The 18,114-nt window shown below is 61.1% G+C and overlaps 1 protein-coding gene across 1 annotated transcript in view; it reads left to right on the forward strand.

Moving 5' to 3' along the window:
* CNTN3 (contactin 3) overlaps positions 1–18,114 on the forward strand; it is a gene marked incomplete at both ends in the record, with an annotated part of 56,858 nt that overhangs the window by 13,003 nt on the left and 25,741 nt on the right. Inside the window, 5 exons of the mRNA XM_084247852.1 lie at positions 5,209–5,304; positions 15,799–16,002; positions 16,534–16,636; positions 17,059–17,243; positions 17,914–18,050. Coding sequence (XP_084103978.1) covers positions 5,209–5,304; positions 15,799–16,002; positions 16,534–16,636; positions 17,059–17,243; positions 17,914–18,050 — 725 coding nt within the window. The remainder of the gene's footprint in view (positions 1–5,208; positions 5,305–15,798; positions 16,003–16,533; positions 16,637–17,058; positions 17,244–17,913; positions 18,051–18,114) is intronic.

The raw sequence follows: 18,114 nt of genomic DNA on the forward strand, positions 1-18,114 counted from the left end.
TGTTCTTAGCCTAATCAAAGGCACGTTGATTGCTTGCTCAGTCCCCAGCACCACCTCACCATTTTGCTCTCTCCACTCCTGCTCCATGGGCATTCATCAGTCTGAGGGGCTCCTCCCTGAGAGCACCCCAGAACCCGACACTCCTCACCATGCACACAAGTGCAAGTGGGGTCATCTCTCCCCACCTGCCCAGAGCAGCCTTCCAGGCGCTGACTTCCACTTCTGAGCTCTTTCTGCTCCCAGCCCCCGACTGCCCACCATTTTCTGTTCTCACCAACAAACAGCTTCAGCCTTCAGTTTCCTGCTCATCCAATCAAGTTCCCCTGCTCAAAACCTCCAAGGAAGAACCTCATTCATGGACTTTGGTCCTCTCGGCCCTTCCTTGGGGTCCCCTCCAGCCCCAGCCAACCTTCTCACCTGCCACCTGCTGCAACCCCACCCCAAGGTGCTGAGACACCTGACGGCTCCTAGTCACCCGCCTCGCCCAGATGCTGCCTCCACGTCTCTCCCGAATCCACACGTGAGACCAACACGCTCTAGTTCCTGCATAGCCTGAGACTCCCCTGACTTGGTGCTGGTTTATTCTGTTCCCCAACCCGCCCCCGGCGAGCAACCAGTGCCTTGAGCCGAGGGCCGGGAACCCAGCAGACGCTGCTTCAGGGTCCGCCCCACACAGGAAATAATGAGAGAGAAACACAAGCGTCACCAGAGCGAGTCACTTCCACCATAACCCAGAGTCCATCCTTCCACGAAATGTTTCATTTCGTCACTGACAGAGACTAAGTCCCTGTGGCAGCTGCCCCCGGGCCAGGCTTTCCTGCATCTGACAAGTCTGAGTGTGGCCTGGATGGGGCCGGGGGTCCCCAGCAGTGACCTCTCGCCAGGTGTTGAGGGAGATGCGCTGGGAGGAAGCAAGGGCTGTGGGTCCTGCTGCCTCGTTCCCTCAAATACATACACACAGCGTGTGCTGGGCTGGGCCACGTCTCCTCCGCTGTCCTCCCGCCCCTGCTGTCCTTGGGGTCCTTGGGGTAAGGATGAAACTGTCGCGTCCAGAGGGCCTCCCTGTGGCGGGCGTGGGGCCGGCACATCACTCCCTCTTCCGAGATTAGAATCTTCACACGCATCCTGAGACCTGGGCAGTGAGTCTGGAGAAAGATCAAACACACCCAGGGAGCCTGGACGCCGCGCCCAGGTGAGGGGGAAGAAACACCGAAGACCAATTTGCCGGAGTCGTGAAGCTCTGATTAGCGGGAGCCTGGCTGGCCTGAGCTACGGGATGTTGCGCCTCCGGTAACTAAGCAACGCGGCTGAAGCACCAGTTCCATCGCTGGGCATAATAACTTTGATGAAGTTCAAAGCCCTTTTCTCTGATCTGAAACAAGTCCAATTTAAACAAAAGGCTGTCACTTCACCTGCAGACCGTTCACGTTGTGTGAATAATAAAACTGAACAAAACTTTTTAGTCAGAGCCTCCCCTGGTGGTGCAGGCGGTTGAGTGCAGCACTGTGAAGCTGTCCGCAGCCTCTACAGCGCCAGTTTGATCCCGGCCGGCCGGCAAGAGTCCCACAAGGCGCGGCAGACCTCTCCTGTCTCGCTCACTGCTCCCCTCAGCAGTGTATTTCGGTCCATCTGCCTGTTCTGTTCCCCGCTCTGTCTCTGGTGAATCCTCTCAATCCTGCGCTTCTGGCCTGTACCCCAGTTCTTATATGCATAAATAAATAAATCTTTAAAAAAAGACTTTTACTCAAACACGACACTACTCAACACATCACACTGTGATCCCGAAACTGAAATTCTATGCAAGTCAACAAGTTTCAGTAAATCATCAGTCTGTGCATTTTATCTGTTTCTGTGGAGATGGAATATTTCATCATGAAAATGTAACTTGTAAGTAGCTGCGGAGATTGCAGGATAGTCATCCCAGGACCTCCGCTTCCGGGGAGTTGGTTGACAAGCCCCCATGGAAACCTTCGCACCGGGTGGTCACCTCTCAGTAGGTGGCCGTGGCCAGCACATCTGGCTGTGTCTGCCAGAGGCAGGGTGACCTCCCACTGTGGCCAGAGTAAGCAGCATGTCAGGATGCCCCTGTGGGCCACTGGGCATGCGGAGTTGGGCGGGACTGTCCGGTGTCCCGCTGCCCCTCAGGTGTGGGGTCCCGGTTCGCATGTTTCCTGTGGGGAGCTAACAGCTCTGGGCATGCGTGTGAGATGCGCCGTCACTGGCGCCCTGAGCCACCTGGGCCAGTGCCTGCGCGGTGCCCTGGCCTAGCCCAGGGTTGGCTCACCCTGTGGGCCGTGGCTGTGCCAGACGAGCTCCAGGGGCGGGACGGTGCCGTCCTTTGCCTCGGGCCTTGCTGCATCCTGTCCTCTGGCTGCATGGCCTTGTCCTTGGCCGTCCGAGGGGACCTGAGGCTGTAGCAACAGGGGCCATGCCCCTGGGGCCCCACTGGGACCCTGTCTGGTGGTGTCCAGTGTCCTGGGGTCATGGGATGGGGATGTCTGTGGTCTCCATGCCGAGCAGTGAGACCTGGCGCGGCCAGGTCATGTCACTCACGCGCCGCCCCCTGGTGCTCAGTGGCCCCTGGTCCTGAGTCCATTTGTCATTTAATCTTTGGGTCACAGGCGGTCAGTGTGTGAGGAAGGAGGCCCTTCCCTCGACAGCTGCCAGCAGGGCCGCAAACACAGTGTTTTCAACAGGATGGGGGTTTCGGCGGGCGCCAGGGCCTGTCTCATAGCAGGTGAGCGGGCTGCTCTGTCCCCGTTGTGGAGTCTGAGTGCAGGGCCCAGGGGCGCCCTCGGGGCCCAGGCGAGGACCAGGGACGGGGACCAGCCGCTGGCTGAGGTTGCTGGGTTAAGACCGTGAACTTCCGGCTTCAATAAGTTTCTGAAAATTGTTGTCCTTCTGGAGTGCAGCAAACTTTTGCAAACAGTGAAAATAATTTTTAATTTCTCTTACATTTTTCTCCCACAAGAGGCAATTATGCAGTCTTCTTGATTATAAGATCCTGTGAAATACTTGATTTAACAATGTTAAAATAACATTGGTCACAAGCCGCTAGACTATGATTTTATAATAGAATTTTATAAAATGTGGTATTTTCATAATATGGACATAAATTCTTCCATGAGCAGGTTACAGCCTGTCTGTAGGGCATGTTTTATAACTCATGGAAGGGACCCCCAGGCCGCCTGCAGCCTGTCTTGGATGTGGGGACCCCAGCCTTGGCCCTGAGGCGGACGCATGCCCCCTCCCGGCTAGAAGGCAGAGCATCTGAGGCTGGGGCTTGCGTGGGGCCTCTCTTCTCCGGTCAGCACCCAGGGTGTTGTCCTGGGGGTGCCCCCAGGCCGGTGGCAGGGCCTGGCTCGCCGGCGGGAAGACTGGGTGATGGCACAGAAAGTTCTTGGGAATCTCAGGCGGTGGAAGCCTGGGCTCCTGCCGGCCGCCACCTGAGCTGTCCTTGCTGCCCCCTGGTGGTCGATCCCTTAGCTGACCTGGTCACACTGTCGAGAACGGCTGAGCCGTGCAGTGGTATCCCCGCTTCACAGTGCTGTCCCCGGTGACCCTCTGCTTCCCGGGGGCACGGGCACTGCTGGCTGCAGGGCCAGGCCCCTCCCCCCTCAGGCCTCCGCCCCGCCCTGCCGCCCAGGCCTCCCCGGGTCTCCAGACAAGGCCCTTGATTTTTTTAAAATAAGAACATTATCTCTCTCAACCACCCTATTCAAATGAAGTTGACTTTCAAATATTGGTTTTCACACAGATTTTCTGATCTATCTCAAACTTCTGGTCTACCTAGAGATCTTTGTTTTAAAGAAGAGGAAAATAATTCAGAGTATTGCCACCTGGATGAAAAAAATGTGTAGTTTTGAGGCAGTTTATGTATGAAAATATATAGGAGGTGGAAGTCTATGAAGAAAAAGCTTTTTTGGAAATTAAAGATTTATTTTCTTCTTCAGTTCACATTAGCTATTAAGCTTTAGGTGTTAGTGTTCAGGAGAAGTCAGGTGGGGAAATTCTTTTGTTCATGTTCCTGGATTTAACTCGACAAACCGCAGGCGTCTATAGCAACGAGCTCGGGGCTGTTCCCTGCCTCTGCCTCCCACAGTCGCTGTAACTGTCACTCTGGGCAACAGTCTTAACTGAAGGGACACAACCACCCCACAGCCCCCGGCGGGCGAGCCCCAGGCCCCATGACATGCAGCGACTGCTCTGATGGCAACTGATCACAAGGTGTTTCGAGGCCAAACTCCACATTTTCAGGCCTTGGGATCCTTTGCTCGGCCTGTCCCAGCCCAGCCCCGTTGTCCCATTCCTGCTCCCCCAATCCCCTGAGGTGGGAAGCAGCTCCTCTCTGCGGCCTCCCCTTGCGTCCTCTCTGGATCCCTGACACGGGTCACACACGGGTCATGCCCGAGTCCAGCCTTGGCCTTGGCCCCCCACCCCTGCGCTGCACAGAATGGTGTAGTCAGCTCTGCTGCGAGCACAGAAATGTCCACTTCACGCAGGACACCTGCGGTCTCAGACTCTCCCATGGGACGAGCGCTTCCCAGAGAGATGGAGACGGGACAGTGGTGGACATGAAGGGGCCCTGCCTACCTTGCAGGCCTGCTGGGCCCTGCCTGGCCATCCTCGGGGAGGCGGTCTGAGAACAGGCGGTGGGGGTGGGGCGGGGCGGGTGGGCAGGCCCTGAGCCGAGGCTGTCAGGGTGGCCAGGCCGCCTCTCCTCTGTGGCCCTGTCTCCCCCCGGGTGCGGTGGTCACCTAAAGTGGGTGCCTGAGCAGCAGGAGAAGATGACCCGAGGGGGGATGTCCATGCATGGCTCAGGCCTGTGCAGTCTCCGGGAAGCGCCAGAGCAAGAGCGACTTGACCGCCCAACTCTGCTCTGCTCTTTGAAGGGGGTGGGGACACTGACCTGGGCTGAGCAAGCACCGCTGACCAGCAGGTCTGGGCAGTGTCTAGTCACAGGCAGTGCAGAGGATGGGGAGGGAGCGCCCAGGCCTCCGAGTGTTCCATAAACGCGTCTCCGCATGTGTTTGAGTCTGCGCAAGACTTCCCCATGGGTCTGTGTGTCCCTCCTACAGCCGGGGTCCTGTGAGTGTCCCTGCAGGGACACCCCGCAGGCCTAAGCAGGAACATCAGGCTCCGCCCTGTGTGAGCAAGGCCGTGCGCGCCCCAGCTCCCCTGAACCCCGCTCTGTTCTCTTCCTCTCAGACCTGGACAGCTTCAAGCCTGGCCTGCGGGGCACTGTGTCGGCGTGGGAGGGCCAGGGCGTGGTGCTGCTGTGTGGGCCCCCGCCGCACTCTGGAGGTGAGTCCCGTCCAGCCTGTGGGGCCGGCCCAGCTCGGGCGATTAGGGGAGACTCCATGGCCCAGGCGGGCGGTGGGCCATGGGCAGGGGGCGGCAGGCAGCAGCGGGGACCAGCCACCCCTAGGCCGCCCCGACCTCCTGTGTCCTGAGGGTGCCACAGCCGTCCTCGCCACCTGCTGTCCCTGCCTGAGCCTGAGGGGCCCTGAGCTGGCTGTGGTCACGGCGTCCTTGGGGTGGGCCTGTGCGTGGGTCATCGGCGCCCATCTCACGCCAGTTTGGGGTGTTGGAATCGTGGTTTCCTGCGACGTTGGTAAGAAGGGGTGTGTTGTGGAATCCAAGGACGCGCCTTCCCCATGGGAGGTTGTGCGGGAAGCAGCCCCTGCGTTGGCCCTGGTCTCCCCTGTGCTGGTGTCCTGGTGCTCGGCCCAGCCCTTCCTGGCCTGTGTCCACCTGAGCCCGGTGGTGGGCCCTGCCCCCGACCAGAGCCCCTCCCGTGGGGCTGCCCTCCCCACCGCGGCCTGGGGTCTCTCCCAGGACGCTCCGCCCGGCCCACTGGCCCCCGTCTCCAGGAGGTTCACGCTGTCCATGCCTGGAAACGCCGCCCCTGGCTCTGGCCCCCGAGGACTCGCCGCAGGACGGCACTGGGCTCGCGACGGGGGCCAGCGCGGCCCCGACCTGGGCTGGCGCGCCTGGAGTCCAGAGGGCCGGGCTCGGGCTCTGGGGTGGCCTCGGGAAGGCTGTGGGGGTCTCCGTGCATCGCTGCGTCACAGGCCGGGGCTGGCGGGTCGGCGGGTTCCCCTTTGCGGGTGCCGGGGCCCGGGCGGCCCGCGCCTGCCCCGCCCCCCGCAGAGGCTCCCCCCGCAAGCACCCCTGGGAGCGTGGGTGGGCCCGGGTTTGGGGCTCGCCCCGGCCCCCCTGCGGGCATCGGGCCTGCGGGGACCGCGCGGGCTGTCCATGGGCGGAGGGTCGAACCGTCTTGTCACGGCGAAGGGACCCAAACTCCCGCGTTTATTTGGGGTAAAAACTGGGGTCCCCGGAGCGCGCCGGGGCGCGCGGGAAGCAGCCTCCGCGCCCACCGTGGCGCGGCGCCCGGACACCCTCCGCTGGCCTCGCCGGGCCGCTCGGGCGCGCGGCCGGGGCCGGGCAGGGTCGGGCTCGCGGGGGCGCCCGCGTCTCCCGCGTCTCGGGGCGCCCCGGGCTCCTCTGGGCACCGGCCCCGCCTCCCCGGCCCGGCCCTCCCGGCGTGCGCCCCGCGGGGCCCTCGAGGCCGCGTCCTGGGGGGGCTGCGCCGCGCGGGCGGGGGGCGGGCGGGCTCGCGGGGCTGCGGGCTCGCGGGGCTGCGGGCTCGCGGGGCTGGGGCCTCGGGAACCGCGGCGTGGCGGGCTCGCGGGGACCGGCCGTGGCGGGGAAGGCTGCGCTGCTCTCCCCGCGGCTCCCCCGCAAGCCGGGGCGGCAGGTGCCCCTCAGAGACCTTTTATGTACCAGCGTACTTCCTGGATCGTGGCATGAACCAATCAGGTGCGAGCCGTGAGCTGATTGGCGCTAAATGGCCCAATCAGACTTTTGTTACCAGGACCCAGCCTCTCGCCCCGCGTCAGTGGTGGCAGCTGCGCCTCAGAGCCCGGTCGCGGAATGGACCAATCAGGTGCTATGGGCTGATGGGTAAATGGCCCAATCAGCCACAGGATTGAAAAATGGTCCAATCAGACTTGTGGGCGGGGCCCCCTGAAACAGGATATAAGCCGGGTCGGCGGGCACCGAGAAGAGACGACGCCGGCCCCTGCGGAGAACGAGGCGCGGCGGGAGGAGCGGCTGCAGGACCCGGGCCTGCCTCGAGGCCGCCTGGAGGAGCCTCGAGCCTCGAGCTCCGGGCCCGGACTCCCCCAGGGCCGCTGGCGCCTCCTGGCGGCCCTGGGGCTGCGGCTCCGGGCGTCCCGCCTCTGGGGGCCAACGGCGACCCCCGCACCGGCCCGCGCTGGCCGGGCTCCCCGCGAGCCCCTCGCCGCCCGCCCGGACCCCGCCGCGGGGCGCCGTCCTGGTCCTGCCCGGCGGGCTCTGGCGCTGGCCTCGGGGCGCTTCGGCGGCTCTCGGGGGGCGGCCGAGCCGCGCTCCCTCCCGGCCGCCTCTGGCCACGCGGACAGCGGCTGCCCCGCCCGCCCCCCGCGCGTCTGCTGCCGCCAGCCCCGGCCCCGCAGCGCGGCCTTGGGGGTGGACGGCCGGGTGCGGCTGGCGCTGGCGCTGGCCTCCGGCGAGCGCCCCCCGAGGGGCTGGGGAGTCGTGGGCGCCAGGCGCCCTCCGGCCGGGGCTCGCCTGTCCCTCCCCGAGATGAGCCGCCGCAGCCCCGAGTGGCGCGGGCCCTGCTCCTCGGGACCTGCCGCTGCTGCTCCGTCCCCTGGGCGCGGCGCTTCCAGCCCCCGTGACCCTCGGGCAGCCCAGGCCCCTCCCGGGGCAGAGCTGCGCCCACCCGACCCGCGGGCCGCGGCGGCATCGGCCTCCTGCGCAGGCCCCGCCCGCCTCCGTGCCCGAGACCTCTCGGCCCCGCGGCCGCTGCCGGAGACCGCCGGGGAGGGGTTCGCTCCCCAGGCGGCGCGCTGTGCCCGGGCCTCGGCCTCCTTCCCTGAGCTGCAGCGCCGGGCTCGGGGCACGTCGGGCCTCCCAGCCCTCAACCCGGGGCCCGCGGGAGGCCAGCTTCCCCCGAAGCACGTCCTCTTGGAACTGGCCGCCCCCCCGCCGCGGAGCACTTGCTGGCGTTTCGTGGGGGTGAGGGGGGTGGGGGTGTCTCCAGGGCCCCCACCAGCAAAGCCCCCTGCCTAACGTGGGGGTGTCCTTGGGCCTAGGTTGGCAGGTGCTGGGGCGAAGGGAGGCTTCGCAGCGCCATGCTGCTCAGGCCCCAGCCTCCCTGGGGAGCCTGTGGGTGATGCCCCACCTCTGCCAGGCCTCCCGCAGGGGGAGCAGGTGCCCTGAGGGCATCCAGAGATGGTGGAGGGTGGTGCCCTGAGGGGAGGCCAGGCTGCCTTTGGTGGGCCCCACCCCAGAACCCCTCTTGGCCGTCCATACTTTCTTTTTTTATAGAGGCATGTTTTTATTTGTTTTGTTTATACATGCACTGGGCACAGTCAGCAGCGCGGGAGGGTGAGAGGATTCCCCAGCGCCAGAGCGGGGAGCAGAGCAGGCAGAGGGACCGAAGGACACTGCTGAGGGGAGCAGCTGGCGGCGGGAGGGGTCTGCGCGCCATGCGGGACCCTCTGGTGGCCGGGGAGCAGCTGGGGATGGAACCGGCGCTGCAGAGGCTGCGGGCAGCTGCGCCACCGAGGAGGCCCCGCCGTCCATACTTTTTGCTCCAGAGCCCCACTTGGCCAGCTACACCGCTGCCCCTGGACCCCCACTTGGCTGTCTGCAGTGCCTGCCCCACAGCCCCCCTTGGCGGTCCACATCACCCGCCGTCCTCGCGTTTCCAGCCCACGTGGTTCTATTGGGGATTCCTGGCACGCGAGTGTTGCAACCCCATGGCCTTGTGCAGATGTGCCCCAGCCGGGGCGATGCCAAGCTGGTCCTGGGCTGAGGACAGCCTTCAGTGCCCCATGCTCACTCCCCATCCCGCTCCCCTGTGGGTTTCCAGATGTGGCGAAGCCCCTTCCCTGGGCGCCCACACTGAGGAGCCACAGCCTGGGGGAGGAGGGGCCTGCAGGGAGGGTCTTTGAGGGTGGGGGTCAGCTCGGCCCCCGAGCCTGTCGGTGGGGCCGTGGGCACCAGCCTTTGTCCTGGAGATGGTGGTGGGCATGGTGTTCTGTGTTCAGAGAGTGAGGACAGTGATGCCGTCTCGGGGCTTAGCCTCACAGCAGACCCCCTATGCGGCCGCGGAACAGCCTCGCCTCAGCTCATGCCATGTCCCCAGAGCTGCTGTCCCGGCAGCTTAGTGTCCAAGTTAGGCGCTGGGGCTGTCCTGCATCTGCCGGCATTAACCGGAAGACTCCAGGATCGGCGTTTTCTTGGACTGGAAGCAGCCTGGGTTGCGGACGGGAGGCCTTTACGGCCATCCTCGTCATTGAGACCATGGGGTTTTGTTTTCTGATGTGTCACCTTTGTCATCAAAATTCGTGGGCTTGACTTTCATTTGCTTATTTTGCCTTGTTAAATGTTCGGGTCATCAAACTGCTTTGATTTGTAAAGGGTTTTCTGCCTCTGGTGTGGGTGTGGGAGCCCTGCTTTAGCCACCCAGACACGCCCACCCACTTTTTTTTTAAAGATTTATTTTCTACAAGATCCGGGGTACAGGCCAGAGGAGCGGGAGGGTAAGAGGATTCACCAGAGACAGAGTGGGGAGCAGAACAGGCAGACTGATGAAATACACTGCTGAGGGGAGCAGCAGGCGCCGCAGGAGAGGTCTGCGCGCCATGTGGGACCCTCACCAGCCGGCTGGGATCGAACTGGCGCTGCAGAGGCTGCGGAAAGCTTCGCAGCACTGCGCCCAACCACCTGCTCCACCAAGGAGAGGCCCCCCACCCACTTACTTTACATGATTTTTCACCTTTGAATTTGCTCCACCTAGAAGGTATTTGGTGTGATCAGGGGGCGGGGATCTGCCATCATCTTTCAGGGGGTGCTGGGTTACCCCACACCCTTCCTGCATGGCCCACCACTCCGGGCTGCTTTGTAACCCCTCATCTGGCACCTGCTAGGGTGAGGCAGTCCCTGGATACATCACACCTACACTACGCACTTCTCTGAGATGCCGTGCCCAGGTCGACTGTTTCCTTGCAGCATCGTCACACCTTAATCCACACAGGCTTATTTCATTCCGTGATGCAGGCATCATTTGGGGGACAAGTTCCCCCATTACAACTTATTTTGCCAAGAAAGGGGACACCCTGTCTTTCCCAATACACTATTCATCTGGGTGCCCTTTAGGATGATCCCCTTAATTTTTTAAAGAAATGTTTCAAATTTTTTAAAATTTTGTTTGGAATGACATTATCTGTATAATAATCTGGGGGAAATTGATATCTTTATAATATTACGATTTCATGTTCACAAGTGTAGCACTAAATAACTGTTTTCTGTAAATTTCTATTTCTCTGCATAAGTGACACGCCTGTCCATTTACGCGTCATGTTGAGGCAGCTGTTTCTTTTAATTTTTTTAAGATTTACTTATTCATACAAGAACTGGGGTGCAGGCCAGAGGTGTGGGGGGTAAGGGGACTCACCAGAGACAGAGTAGGGTACAGAACAGGTAGACTGACTGAAACACGCTGCTGAGGGGAGCAGCGGGGAGTCAGGAGAGGTCTGCTGTGCCCTGTGGGTCAGCTCCCTGGCCTGGGATTGAACTTGTGCTGCGGCTGTGGATAGCTTCATGGCGCTGCATCTGAACCCCTTGAGCCACGAGGGAGTCCCCTGTTTCTGTATTATTTCCCGAGGCACTGTGGCTAGCGTGTGGGGACCACCTTGGTTTCCGTGTCTATTGCTGACTTTCTGGACCTGCGCTCAGGTTGGTGGATGGGGAGCCTTATGATCCCAGGCCTGAGGCTGTGTTGAGGTCCCCTGGGGTGACCCTTGGCCCCTGCACCACCAGGGCTGCTCCCGGCTGGCTCCGTCCATGGGGTCTCCTCGTGGTTGGGCGTGGGCTCCGCTCCCAGCCACGATGGCCCCGGGTGCAGTCAGCCTGTGGCCTGGGCGATGGCACGCATGTCCTGTGTGAACCCTCCTCCAAGAGCCCGAGTGGTGAGGACTGATGATTTCTGTAGTAGAAAGGGGAGCCTCTCTCCTAATATTTATTTTTTCACTTCCTTCACCAACTCTGAAAGTGTCCCTATGGACCAAAAACAAGGAAAAATCAATAACTGTAAAGCAAAACCACATTGCTTGATGATCCCTTTCTCCGTGGTGTGCTGGGCGTGCGGCGCACAGCAGAGGAACTGGGTTTCATTTCTTTATTTCGCAGACGAGGAAACTGAGACTCTGTAAGTAGATTGATTTGAGCAAACCACAGGATGTGTGGCTCCTTGCTGGCCTGAGACTCTTTCCTCTGCATCGTTCGGCTCCTGAGTTAGTGGAAGAGCACTTTGACTTCTGCATGGAAAGTTATCGCTAAAGCTTTTCTTTAAAGGAACCAAACCTCAATTTCACTTGGAGGAGCAGGTGGCCAGAGAGGCAGGTGGGGAGATGGCCTGTCCTGTCCAGGGAGCCACCCAGCTGCCTGCTGTGCCCTCCGGGGCCTGGGGGCCGGGGTGGGGAGGGCAGACCCCCAGCCCTCTCACCAGTGCATGCAGCCCCTGAGCTCCTGGCTGAGAGGTAATGGTCAGTGGTTAAAGGAACAGACGCTACAAGCTCACTTCACCCTTGCTGAATCCAGGCCAAAAATCCCTGCCCTGGTCTTCTTTGCTAAAACAGAGTGGACTTTTTATAAAGACAGATTTAGCTGACAGACAATTGTTTATTTTATACAATTGATTTTGTGCTTGTTTTCAAAGTACCGATCAATCCAAAAATAGAGCTGAAATAATTGTGATGTGTGTGTGGAGGGTTAGACAGAAAATGGCAGCTCCCAGGCCAGTGTGCTGGGGCCTCAGTCCTGTGGGCGGCTTGGGGATGGGGGGGGGGCGGGCAGGAGGGGTCCTTCATGTGAGGGGGAGGGTCCTGGCAAAGGGCTTTAAGGAGGGTTGGTCTCCAGGCCCAGAGGAAGAGCCCAGGCGGCTAGGGCGGCGCATGGGGCGTTTCTCAGGCTCAGGAAGTGGTAAGATGAGGGCAAGAAAGGCCACTTGGGTAGCAAGGGTAGCACCCCTGGGCACTCATGTTGGACACCAAATTCCCTGTAAAATGTAGAGAATCGCACGTGATGTGAACAGTCACCATTCTTCGAAGGATCACAGGGTCAGGTTACATTCCTGACTGCGCCAGCTCAGCGTCAGGGCCCCACATGCCTGCAGATGGTGCAAGACAGTAGGGGGATACTTTTGATACAAAATAAGCATGTTTTATGGAAACTACAGCCCACCTCTTCCACACAACAGCCCACGCTGAGATCAGCCACTAGCCCTGCAGGCAGGGCAGGGCCTCGTGTGACCCCTGCAGGGTCAGCGGGCCTGGGCACTGGGGCTGAGACCGCAGCTGGAGCGTTGGTCCTGGCTGTGGCCCAGCATCCTCAGCCAATGTGACTGAGGCCTCATCTCAGACATGGACAAACATGCAGTGCTTACAGCCAACTTGCTAGTCTAGAGCTAAGACCCCTTGGGGAACAGCCGCCCTTCTGGGGGGCTTATAGCCACCACTTCTTGCTGACCGCTCCCTCCCTCGTGTCCCACAGGCTCTCATTAGGGACTTGTGGGTCCCACAGCCGAACCCCTTGTTAGCCAGACATATTCTCTGCAGTGACTGGGGGAGGTACTGTGAGCAGAGAACCATGAATGGGATCAAGTGTCAAATTACAGTAAATTGGGGGACTTAATAAATAAGCCAGTGGGCTCCCATAATAAGAGTTCCCAATTAAAGATAAGTGGGGTGATGCCTAAACATGCCAACCACTAACCCCTGAGAATTTTAACCGAAACCTGCATTTGAGCAGTAACCTTGTATGTCTCTGTGTCTCTTTCTCTCTAACATCAGCAGGATGTTTTTAGCTAAATTGTTAAAGTCACAGAAAGGGCCATAGCATTTTTCAGGCTTTGAAGGGCCTTTCTGCACTGAGCTGCAGGGAGTATGTTCCCTTAGACACGTCTGCACAGCCAAGAGGCGCCTGCAGAGAGACGGGGAGGAGGCAGGCGCCCATGCTGTTGGCTTGAACTGGGGTCGGCTGTGACCCTTCCAGCACGTGGCCTGAGTCCCTAAAGAAGCGGGTATTTGTGGAGTTAAGGGCCCCAAGCAGTCACTCGAGATCGGGCCTCCTGTGGGCACCTTCTCGGTTCTCCTCTTGCTTCCAGATCCTCAAGCCCAGAGGCACATCCCTCCGTAAGCAAATGTGTAAATAGCTGCTTAAAACACAATCTTGTGATCTGTGCCTAGTTAATAGTGTGGTTTATAATGAAGCCGCCACTTGAAAGGCCCTTTATTCAGAAAAGTTAAAGCAGGCAGGGTAAAGACCCGTTTCAAAAGATGTTTTTAAAGTGTTAAGTATATTTTGATGAACAGTTTGATGTGCTGTTACTGGTGAGAATATTTTGAGTGAGTGAGTGTGTGTGTGTGTGTGAGAGAGAGAGAGAGAGAGAGAGAGAGAGAGAGAGAGAGAGAGAGAGAGAGACTCTTTCCTCCCAGCAAGTGGGTTTTCTCACTTTTTCAAGGAGTTCCAAGAACCTGGTAATGTTTGAGGGCAATGCTGAGATTAGCTCAGAACCTGGGCTGCCGAGGACTTGAAGCTTTGTGGCAAGACCTGCTGTGCAGGGGAAAGCGCTGGCGCCAGTGCCCGGTGCACCCTCACCACCCAGTGTGCTGGCGCCACCTGACCGCCCACCAGCCCCTCCGGCCGCGAGCCTCTCACACACACTGAGGCTGAGCGCTCTGTGCCTCCCGTGGCAGTAAGGACAGCTTCGGTGCCGTCCACGAGAGGCGGAAGAGCCTTTCAGCTCACAGGAGGGCTAACTGCAGCCAATTATGATTTTTGACCTGCTGCCTGTTCAAATGATGTGCAAGATTTCACTGCCCTTGCAAAATGGAAATTTCTTTAGCACAAGCTGATGACAGGCAGTAATGGATCAGAAGATGATGCTTTTGGGTTCTAACTCCCACATCAACCCTCAGCAGCTGATTTCAGAGAGGGCATCGTGGGGCTGCCAATGATACAAAGTACCCTCAAGACGGGAAAGGTGCCAGCCAGAGCCTAGAAGGGTGGGGGCTGGGGCCGGGCGGCCCACAGCATGCCGGGCAGTCCCCGTTAGCATCAGCTCCTCTGAGGACATGACAGCTCTTTCCTAAGGAACGCCGCGGGGACTGGCGTCCGCTTCCTGCCAAGAGAGTGACTTTTAAACCAGAATAAAATGCCCATTTCCACTGGTAAGTAGAAATGAGGTTATTAGCAGAAGAGGCTTTTACTCTGCCTAATCACAAGGGTTTTCTTACTGGGAACAAAGAGTCTCTCTCTCTCTCTCCCCCCCCCCCCCTCTCTCTCTCACACACACACACTCAAACTCAAAATATTCTCACCATTAACAGCACATCAAACAGTTCATCAAAATATAGTTAACATTTTAAAAACATCTTTTAAAACAGGTCTTTACCCTTCCTGTTCAACCTTTTCTGAATAAAAGGCTTTTCAAGTGGCGGCTTCATTATCAGCTACAGTATTCACGAGGCACAGATCACAGGATTGTGTTGGAAACAGCTATTTACACATCAGCTTACAGTGGGATGTGCCTCTGGGCTTGAGGATCTGGAAGCAAGAGGAGAACCGAGAAGGGGCCCGCAGGAGGTGCGATCACGCGCTTGGGGCCCTTAACTCCACAAATACCCCTGTGTCTCCACTGCCTATGTTTTGGGGTCACTGTGGGGGCGTCTGGGGGGCGGTGGGTATCAACAGTTGTGTTGGTCCCACTGTCCCGGAAGGTCCGTGTCCTGGCCCCGTCCCGCTTTGCTGGCCCCTGACCGGAACCGCTTCAAGTCTGCCTCCCTCTCTGGCGGCCTTGGGTTCTCGGGCCTGGTGCTGCTGTGAGGGGTGGACTCTCTCGCTCAGCCAGGCGGCCCACAGCTGGCACTCTGCCCCCCATCCCTGCTCCCCAGGACTGACCATCGCTGGCTTCGGGGCCATTTCCGGCCCTCCCCACTCTGCAGACGTTAGGACGGGGTGTCCACCCCGCGGCCAAGCCCCGCCCCTCTGCCAGCTGGCCCGGAGCCCAGGCCCGGAAGTGGCACCACAGAGCCCCCACGTTACTCTCGCTGTCCTGCCCGACTATTTGCTTGACAATTTCTTCTATAAAACATGTCTGCTGAGGGTTCCGTCTCCCTGGTGGTGGAGCTGGAAGCCGGACATGCAGGGTGGGCCTGTCCTGGGTGGGGAGCCCTCAGCCCATGGGCCCGCTGCACCCTCAGTGACCCCAGGAGCTGCCCGCCGCGAGGCCTCCATCCCGCCTTTGCCGGGCAGCGGGCCAGGCCTTTCTGTGGCCGCTGGTCCGGGAGGCAGGCTCTGGCAAGGGGACCAGGCGCCCGGCGCCCAGGGGGTGGTGCCCTCGGGGCTCGTGGCTGGTCATAGTGCTGGCGCTGCAGGGAGCGAGCTGGGGGCGTGGAGGGGGCTGGGCTGCTTGGCCGCGGGGAGTCGCAGGGCCTGGGCGTGCGCCTTGTCAGGGGTCAGGCAGGCTGCCTGGAGCACGCAGGTCTCCACGGTATAGAGGTGACATCACTACCCCTCCCGGGAGGCCTGCGGGGCAGGGGCTGCACACGGACCCCACCCCACCCCGCCAGCTCCAGACCCCCGAGGCCATGCCCCAGAAGAGCTGGGGGCAGGCCGGGCGAGGGCAGGCTGCTCCTCCCCACCCCCAGCACACACCTGCTGATGGCCCCTCTCCGTGCCCAGAGCTGGCGTACGCCTGGATCTTCAATGCGTACCCGTCCTTCGTGGAGGAGGATGGCCGCAGGTTCGTCTCCCAGGAGACGGGCCACCTCTACATGGCCAAGGTGGAGCCGCCCGACGTGGGGAACTACAGCTGTGTGGTGACCAGCCTGGTGACGAACACCCGCGTGCTGGGCTCGCCGACGCCCCTGGTGCTGCGCGCCGATGGTAGGAAGCCCCCGTGGGTGCCCCCGTGTGGTTCCCCCGGTGCGGTGCCCCCCCCCAGGTGCGGTGCCCCCAGGTTAGGTGCTGAAGCAGAAATTAATGGGAAACGGTGACTAGTACCCTTGAAGAATTACCTATTGTTTCTCAGAACAAAACGGTATTTCTGATTTAGAAACCACAGGTGAGACCTGCCCCGGAGCCCCCTGCATTAAAGGAGCTCTGGGCTCAGAGTGAGTCCCCACCCCAGTTCAGGCCGTGCCAGCGGGGAGCGCCCCCCAGGGCTCGCAGGGGTGCTTCAGAAGCCATAATACACCCTCCGTCCGTCCGGCTGGCTGTGTCCAAGCGACATCAGGCCCTGAGGGCGGGTGGGGGCGCAGCTCAGCTTGGCTGCTCGCGGCACCTGCTGTCCGGCTGCCCGGCTCCTCGGCTCCTCAGGGGCCCGGTGGAGGGCGAGTCCCCTGCTGCTAGGAGGCACCAGGCCCACACAGCAGGGCGGGCCCCACGGAGGGTAACGGCCGCGTCCTCCGTCCGCAGGCGCGATGGGGGAATATGAGCCGAAGATAGAAGTGCAGTTTCCAGAAGTCCTTCCAGCGGCTAAGGGCTCGACGGTGAAGCTGGAGTGCTTTGCCCTTGGGAAGTAAGTCTGGGCACTGCCCCGTGGGCCGCAAGAGGTCGAGGTAGTCTGGCTTCCTAAAACTTCCCTTCCTTCACGAGCGAAGGAAAACCAACCCTCGGGTCACTTAATCTGAACCTCAGAGGCGTTGGCGGGAGAGGGGCCGCCTGGGTGGGTCTGCAGCCGAGCCTCCTCGGCCTCTCCACCTGCGTCTTGTGAGGCAGAAGCAGGCGGCTGAGTTTCTGTCTGTGAGTCATGAATTAACAAGGCGCAGGATTAATTTTACTGAGACAGGATTAATTTTACTGGGCCCCTTTGGGGCCGACGCGGGGTTCCGCCGAGGCCTAGAGCTCTGCCGGGCCGGCCCAGGGCCGTCTCCGCACGAGGCCATGTGGTTCGGAGTCGGTTCAAAGGGTCAGGTGACCCGGCGTCGCCGCTCTCCTTAGCCCCGTCCCTCAGATCAGCTGGCGGCGGAGCGACGGGCTGGCCTTTCCCAGCAAGGCCCGGCGGAGGAAGTGGGGCGGCGTGCTGGAGATCCCCGACTTCCAGCAGGAGGACGCGGGCGCCTACGAGTGCGTGGCCGAGAACTCCCGAGGCCGGAACGTCGCCCGCGGCCGGCTCACGTACTACGGTGGGTGTCGGCTGCGGCTCCCGCGGCATCTGCTGGCCAGCGGCTGTTGTGTCAAGTGCGGCTGAGCGTTGCCCAGAGTTGTTAAAAAGATGAGATTTTGCTCAGGACGGCCTGCGTGTTCCACCCCGCGGGGCTGCGGCTCTTCTGCCCGCCAGGTCTGCAGTCCCTTCTCAAGGCCCGGGGTGTCACCCAGGGCTCCTCCTGGGACGGGGCTGCGCGCGGTCTCCCTGGAGAGAGTGTGGGTGATGGCAGAGAGGACTCCCGGGGATGCTCAGGCTGGTCCAGGAGGAGCGAGAGGGGCGGCTGCACCTGGTCAAGGTGACCAGGGCGTGGAGCTGAGAGGACCAGGAGTCCGGCTGGGGCAAGGCCGGTGCAGCCCCCGCGGTCCTGGCTGAGGGTGAGGCCGTTTGGCCAGCGCCCCCCAGCGGTGCGTGCAGCTCACAAGAAGTGGCCAGAGGGTGTGACCGTGGGCCGGCCGGCTACCCTGGTGACCTGGGCGAGAACCTCCCCCTGGAGTGGACAGTGACCTGGGGCAGCGCCACTCAGGGCCGAGACCACAGGTGTGAGAGACTCGTGGTTCTGGACTGAGCTCCCCCGGGAGTGACGCGGAGTTTGCGGGAGACCCCACGTGGGGGTGTCTGCCCCGGTGCTGAGTCTCTCCGTCCTGCAGCGAAGCCCCACTGGGTGCGCCTCATCTGGGACGCGGAGCTGGCCGTGGGCGAGAGCCTGCACTGGGAGTGTCGGGCAGGCGGGAAGCCCAAGCCCTGGTACCGCTGGCTGAAGAACGGGGCGGCGCTGGCACCAGAGGTGAGGCGCGAGGGGCCCCGCAGGCCGGAGAGGGGCTGCCCGGGCGGTGTCTGCGGTGACCTGC

The sequence above is a fragment of the Talpa europaea genome (assembly GCF_964194135.1).
Source record: "Talpa europaea genome assembly, chromosome: 11".
Lineage (NCBI taxonomy): Eukaryota > Metazoa > Chordata > Mammalia > Eulipotyphla > Talpidae > Talpa > Talpa europaea.